General features: G+C 35.9%; 3 protein-coding genes across 3 annotated transcripts in view; 1 reads left to right on the top strand and 2 right to left on the bottom strand.

Annotated features, from left to right (window-relative positions):
- The window catches only part of LOC137652072 (heat shock 70 kDa protein 1-like), a 2,637-nt gene extending 2,493 nt beyond the window's left edge, over nt 1-144 (bottom strand). The window contains exon 1 of the mRNA XM_068385280.1: nt 21-144. The gene's annotated coding sequence lies outside the window, so the exon portion shown is untranslated. The remainder of the gene's footprint in view (nt 1-20) is intronic.
- A 2,049-nt stretch (nt 145-2,193) lies between these two features.
- LOC137652411 (heat shock 70 kDa protein cognate 4-like) lies at nt 2,194-4,665 on the top strand. Its single transcript, XM_068385805.1, has 3 exons — nt 2,194-2,389; nt 2,575-2,746; nt 2,899-4,665. Exons 2-3 carry the CDS (start codon nt 2,576-2,578, stop codon nt 4,636-4,638), a joined length of 1,911 nt encoding a protein of 636 aa, XP_068241906.1. The 5' UTR covers nt 2,194-2,389; nt 2,575; the 3' UTR covers nt 4,639-4,665.
- Nucleotides 4,666-7,188: 2,523 nt separating this feature from the next.
- Nucleotides 7,189-7,500, bottom strand: part of LOC137652073 (heat shock 70 kDa protein 1-like) — a 2,509-nt gene continuing 2,197 nt past the window's right edge. The window contains exon 3 of the mRNA XM_068385281.1: nt 7,189-7,500. This exon is cut by the window's right edge and continues 1,485 nt beyond it. Within this exon, the coding sequence (XP_068241382.1) occupies nt 7,246-7,500 (255 nt within the window). The 3' untranslated portion in view covers nt 7,189-7,245.

Here is a 7,500-nt window from a genome sequence, read left to right on the forward strand (position 1 = left end):
AACAATGCCACTAAATTTACCTTATCTTTTCTTCAATTCTAGACAAAGCAGACAATAACTTTCTTGAATGATTCACAACAAACAATGATAATTGGTGGTTTTCTAGCTTAGATAGAGCTGTATTTTTTTCTTGCAGTATCTTGCTTGTATCAGCACTTAAAGTTCTGTATCAACTGAAGGCAGCTTCTCCTTCCCTTCTCCTTTATACCCGGGCACAGGTGGTCTAGAAACCTCGAGGCGTTGCGATGGCTACAGATTTGGCACATGGTGCCAAGAGGAGCTACGTCATAGGACAGTTGCCATTGACCGCCAGAAGAGACGCAACATTAAAGAAGAGTTTCTTGAAAGAATAGAATTTAGATATTACGTTTATTTACTCTTCATGATGAAAATATCTTTTGTCATTGATAATATCAATTAAAAAGCGTTGTTACCTTGGAAAATTATAGACAAGGAAAATTCAGGAATAAAAGTCCTTTCTTTTTGCTTTGGAATTTTATAGGTGCAAGTGGTTTTGATTGTGGACGATCTTATATAAAAAAGGTAAATTAATGAAAAATAGTAAAACAATCAAATGAATGTTGTATGGTAACGTCAAAAGAAGATATTCAACATGAGTTTATCACACCGATGTAATGTAAGAAAATGTAAAAAATCACCAACAAAATAAACAAGCACAACCCCTACATTCACCCCCACCACACAAACAGACACACACACATATTAATCTATTATTTGCTTCTAGAAATCTTCAGATTCACCATAATGTTGACTCAAACAACCTTTCGAGGAAACAATCTTTCCCATCATAAACATTGACACAAATTAATAGGAATTAATCTATTAAATCTGTAAAATCCAATTCATGAGACAGTTTTTACTGATTTAACAGATTAGTTTCTATAACTTTGTGCCTATATTCATTTTTCAGCCATAATAATGAGGAAGAAGAATAATAATTACTATTAGTTTTCCATTGAGAACTACACATGCACCTAATCTCACGAATATAGGCATATTTATACATACATAGGATATGTATATCTAATCATATACGTTTATTTATCAGTTAATCAAACGTTTAGCTGGGCTTCACAAGATACTCGCAAAGCTGGAAGACCCAGGCCTACATAGCTGAGGACTATGATGCGTGAAGTAGGAGATGATGAATGGAGAAGTATTGTATTAAAACTCAAGATAAGTACGACTGTTGAAATTTAACCGAGGCCCTTTTTGTCAATGGCCGTAGGAGATGATGGTGATGATATATTTGTGCGTGTATGTGTTCGTGTGTCTGTGTGTATTTGAAAGTTAACATATATCTGTATGTACTCATATACGAAAAAATGAAAATAGCATACTGAAAATATGATTTTTTTTTCTAATTTAATATAAATTACCAAAAATCCTTGACATCTTGCTTCGCATTTGTAGTTTGAAGTTAATAAGCAAAACATGCAAATGATTTAGCATATATATATATATATATATATATATATATATATATATATATATATATATATATATATATATATATATATATACAAACACACACACAAACACACACACACACACACACACACATATATATATATATATATATATATATATATATATATATATATATATATATATATATATATACATATATATTATACATAAACACACACACACACACACACACACACATATATATATATATATATACGCACACACAAACACACACACACACACACACACATATATATATATATATATATATATATATATATATATATATATATATATATATATATATACATATATGCGTGTATTTAAATATATATATGTATATATATATATATATATATATATATATATATATATATATGCCATATGTGTGTGTATATTCTGCCATTATCATTTCAGGTTAATAGATTCGAATTCAAAAAGTTTAAACTTCACTAAAATCTTTGAGACATACAAAGATACAATTTGGAAAAAGCAAGCATTTTTCTTTTCAAAAAAGCTCGCACAAAACACGAATATTATGTCTGGCAAAAACTGGCAAAGTGTGTTGGCAACATTTGCTGGCTCGGTGGCCATAGCAACGTCTCGAGTCTTCTAGACCACCTGTGACCAGGTATAAATTGAGCTCAGAAGCCACATTTCCTTTCAGTTTATAACAGACAAGCAGTGAGAGCATAAGGAAAAGGCTACGAGGCCAACAAACGTTTCTGTTTGGTGAATCATCATTGTTTTGCATATTCAGTTAAACATACATTAAATAATCGACTGATATTCACTTGATTATCGAGTAGATTCCGGTGAAGCTCGTATTATATACTTGGTGAAATATAACATCTTCTTCGTTGGGTTTAAATAATCTCAATTTTATAACATACTGCAAGTAAGTTTACCTCTAAGTATTTCTAAAATTAACATTGGTCCATTTTTCTTGCTAAAATTCATATGAAAGGTTCTTGAACAATTATAATTCGATATATAATAACTTCAATAATTTATGCATATGTATACATCAGACTTCAAGCAGATGAATATTATGTTATAATAATTTGCTTTCACTGATTCTAGAATGGCAACTCCAGCGATTGGCATCGACTTGGGAACCACCTACTCCTGCGTGGGTGTTTTCCAGCATGGAAAGGTGGAGATCATCGCCAACGACCAAGGAAACAGGACGACCCCTTCATATGTGGCCTTCACGGACACTGAGAGACTCATTGGAGATGCTGCAAAGAATCAGGTAAATGAAAGATTAATTGCAATTTCCTTTTGTCTTAAAAACATATTATTACGAGATTTTTTCTATGGAAAAAAAATCTATTAAATACAAGTAATAAAAACCATAATCAATGAAATCACCTGCTGATTATCAAATGCTCTCATCCCTTTCAGGTGGCCATGAATCCCAGTAACACAGTGTTCGATGCTAAACGCCTCATTGGAAGGAAATTCGATGACCCAACTATCCAGAGTGACATGAAACATTGGCCTTTTACAGTTGTTAGTGATGGAGGTAAGCCAAAGCTTAAGGTGGAATTCAGAGGAGAAACAAAGACTTTTAACCCAGAGGAAATCTCTTCTATGGTACTGACTAAGATGAAAGAAATTGCAGAAGCTTATCTGGGAAAGACAGTGAAGGATGCTGTCATCACAGTTCCTGCGTACTTTAATGACTCTCAGAGACAAGCCACTAAGGATGCTGGAGTCATTGCTGGACTCAATGTCATGAGAATTATTAATGAACCAACAGCTGCAGCCATTGCTTATGGACTTGATAAGAAAGTAGGGTTGACAGGAGAGAAGAATGTTCTTATCTTCGACCTGGGTGGGGGTACTTTTGACGTATCCATCTTGAGCATCGATGAAGGTGTCTTTGAAGTCAAAGCTACAGCTGGTGATACACACCTTGGTGGAGAAGACTTTGATAACAGGATGGTGAACCATTTCGTTCAGGAGTTCCAGCGTAAATACAAGAAGGACCTGACCTCTAACAAACGAGCTGTAAGACGTCTTAGGACAGCATGTGAGAGAGCCAAGAGAACTCTTTCCTCTTCTACCCAAGCTAGTATCGAAATCGACTCCCTCTTTGAAGGTATTGATTTCTACACTTCTATTACCAGAGCTCGATTTGATGAACTTTGTTCTGATCTCTTCAGAGGTACGTTAGATCCAGTAGAAAAATCTCTGAGGGATGCAAAGTTAGATAAGGGAAGCATTGCAGAAATTGTTTTAGTGGGAGGATCTACTCGTATTCCTAAGATCCAAAAGCTACTCCAGGACTTCTTCAATGGAAAGGAACTGAATAAATCGATCAATCCTGATGAAGCAGTAGCTTATGGAGCTGCTGTTCAAGGAGCAATCTTAAGAGGTGATCAATCAGAAGGTGTTAAAGACGTCTTGCTTCTGGATGTTGCTCCTCTTTCCTTAGGCATTGAAACTGCTGGAGGTGTTATGACTGCTCTTATCAAGAGGAACACCACAATCCCTACCAAGCAGCAGCAGATCTTCACAACCTATGCAGATAACCAACCAGGTGTCCTAATTCAGGTTTATGAAGGTGAACGTCCTATGACTAAGGACAATAATCTCTTGGGTAAGTTTGAGCTAAGTGGAATTCCTCCTGCTCCCAGAGGAGTACCTCAAATCGAAGTTACTTTTGACATCGATGCCAATGGAATCCTTAATGTTTCTGCAGCAGACAAGTCCACTGGAAAGGAAAATAAGATCACCATCACAAATGACAAAGGTCGTCTCAGTAAAGAAGAAATCGACAAAATGGTTAACGAGGCTGAGAGATACAAAGAAGAGGACGAAAAACAGAGAGAAAGAATCGAAGCTAAGAATCGTCTGGAGTCAATGTGCTACAGTGTCAAGTCTGCTGTGTCTGAGCCTTCAGTGGCAGACAAGCTGTCTGCCGAAGAGAAGAAGAGTGTGGAGCAGAAGGCAGAAGAGACCCTTCGGTGGGTGGAGGCAAATCAGCTGGCAGAGAAGGACGAGTACGAATATCAGATGAAGGAACTGGAGCGAGTGTGGAGACCTTTGGCCGGCAAAGTTCATGGTCAGGGAGGTCCAGGGGCCAATACTGGCCACCAAGGAGGAAATGGTGGTCCCACAATCGAAGAAGTTGACTAATTCTCAATTTTCTGAATACTACTCTATTCAAATTTTTAATACGCGAATATTTGGGAAATAATACCATTAAAATATAACTTTTTATAAGATATTCTTTATACTTTTTTAATAAAACATTGATTTTGTCTCAGATTTTTTATTCCCTTAAAAATTATTGTGAGGTGATTTTATGAAAGTGTAAGATAAATATTTTTATCTTTTGTTCCTGGAATATTTTCATTTAAACACAAGGTAGCATTAAGAGCATCTAGGAGATAAATATTTTATTTTACTTTATTTTTTTTTTTTTTGCAAAATGTTTATGATAAATCAGGTCATAAACTCTAAGGAAAAGTAAATCCTTATGCAATTTATAGATAATATATTTGAAAGTAGAATTATAAGCCAAGGCATAGCTCTGTTACATAGTTTAAAATGAGAAAAGGTGGCGGAAGGGCTCTATCTGAAAGCCAGTAGGGTACCAGCCTAAAAACGTATAGGACAATATTTTCATATACCAATTCTCAGGTCAATGTATTAGGGAAGTGTGATTGCATTTTTGAACATTTTGAAGCTTAAGGTTATCAACATATTCCCAAAAATAACATCGCTATATTCAATGCAGCTAAAAATGGTTGACAGGAGAGGGCGCCTGGTTTTGAATGAATTCTCCCTCTGGAGCCATATCTCTTCGGATCATTGAATTGCCTTGTTTTTCCAGCCCTGCTACATCTTGCCCTTTGCCTCTGCCTTTCTCTCTCTCTCTCTTTGTTTCTATATAAATTGATGTATTGCCAAAATTGTATACGAAATTACTCTAACCTTTGTTCCACATCACAAGATAAAATTTGATTATTTTTTCCGTATAAAGGTTTCCCCTTATCCTAAATATGACAAATGACCAGCAGCCCTTATCATGCACATCAACCAGATATTGTCTCTTGAAAAATACACTGTCAGAGTACACTCTGTGGATGAATAAAAAATAATCATATAAGTAACTATAAATAAAAGAGGCGAGCTCCATCCAAATGACGTGGGAAGGGGAGATCTTATGGGAGATTGAAGTGGTAATTCAGAGAAGCAGTGTCCTCTGGATAAGGGAATGGTAGAAATGTAAGGGAAAAGGTAATGAATTATGGAGAGGAAGTTTATTTTGCCAAACAAGTGTTGCGTATGACTGTTTGCATTTGGGGAAGCTATGTGGTGTCCTCTGGGCAGGGACGCCAAAGGACAGTGACTAACAGCAGGTTGAAAGAATAAACGGTGAATGAGGCAAAAGCCCAGGTTGATCCGAAGGGATAAAATATGAAAGAAAAAGAAACAGAGACTATGATAAAAGGAAAAACTGATCCACGTTGATGGTCTGTTTAGTTTTATGGAGCTTGAGGGGGATGAAGGAGCGGGGTGATGAGAAGGCTGTATTGTATGGATAGTGGAAAGGTGTAACTGTCACGACATTATTAATAAAAAGCATAATAATGGATGAACTGGGATGATATTAGTTATTAGAACATTAAAATGAGTATATGAATGAACGAGTGTTAAAGGAGATAAGCAGAGATAATTGGTGATAAATAGGAAAAGGAGAATAAGGCAGAGATAGAGAATAACAGGAGGGGATTAGAGAATGAGCTAAGGATCGATGGAGATGTGGCAACAGTGGGGGAATCCGTTTAAAATCGGGTTCTTTCCCCTATCCGTCATTTTTTGCTGTGTTGAGTATAGGTCTAACAGCTTTAGGAACATTAGCCATCTCTCTCTCTCTCTCTCTCTCTCTCTCTCTCTCTCTCTCTCTCTCTCTCTCTCTCTCTCTCTCTCTCTCTCTCTCTCTCTCTCTCGTTCGCGTATGTGTGTGGATCCTAATATTCGAAGTTAGCTCCTCGAGGAACAAAATCTTTCCGGCAAAATGAGTCTTTTGGATACCCTTTGTGTATTTTAATCCCTTTCAATAAATTCAGGCTTTTGTTGTTGAAGGATCACCCATTTAGAAACAAGACGAAAGTTACCGTGGAAAAACCAGCTTCGTATTAATACATTATGAATGGAACCAATTTTTTGAATTAATGTATATTTTTTCAACCAAGAAACCAATAGCAATTGCAGAAAGGAACTTTCTTCGACCCCTTTTTTATTGTGTTGGATGTAAATCCTTTAAAAGTCCCAAGTCTTCTTTTCAGTTAAGTATCACAAAATACTTCTGATTGATATTAAACCAACCTCTGAATATATGTGAGAGTATTGGATGATCTCAGCCATCCCGTAGATGTTTTGGACCTTTCTTTTAGCGGAACTATTTAAAAGAAGATGATAGAACCAGTTGTTTAAGAAGTAGACTTAAAATAATTTTGTTAACACTAAGAAGTGATTTGAGTATCTAGAAGTTTTCATCTGTAAAAGTTCATCTGTAAATATTAAAATATGCAATTGATTCTTTAAAAACACTGTTAAACATATTTGAATTTATAATCATTCAGATATAACTATAATAAAATAAAATGCAATAAAGAACATATCCTTTATTTAAGAAAGTACAAAAACATCTTATCAAAACTTCGCATTGGATTGTATTATTGAGAAAATTCTAAAATAACATTGATATACAGTAAGATAAAATAAGTATTTCATTTAATCAACCTCTTCTACTGTTGGACCACCAGACCTTCCTTGAAAGCCTGCATTGGCCCCTGGACCTCCCTGACCATGAACTTTGCCGGCCAAAGGTCTCCACACTCGCTCCAGTTCCTTCATCTGATATTCGTATTCGTCCTTCTCTGCCAGCTGATTTGCCTCCACCCACCGAAGGGTCTCTTCTGCCTTCTGTTCCACACCCTTCTTCTCTTCAGCAGACAGCTTGTCTGCCACTGAAGGCTCAGACACAGC

This window comes from Palaemon carinicauda, chromosome 13 (genome assembly GCF_036898095.1).
Source record: "Palaemon carinicauda isolate YSFRI2023 chromosome 13, ASM3689809v2, whole genome shotgun sequence".
Taxonomy (NCBI): Eukaryota; Metazoa; Arthropoda; class Malacostraca; order Decapoda; family Palaemonidae; genus Palaemon; species Palaemon carinicauda.

What these genes read in the sequence shown, in the direction of transcription:
- LOC137652411 (XM_068385805.1), top strand. Translation starts at nt 2,576, where the DNA reads ATGGCAACTCCAGCGATTGGCATCGACTTGGGAACCACCTACTCCTGC. An exon ending in GAGATGCTGCAAAGAATCAG is followed by an intron (nt 2,747 to 2,898) that starts GTAAATGAAAGA and finishes CATCCCTTTCAG; the next exon opens with GTGGCCATGAATCCCAGTAA.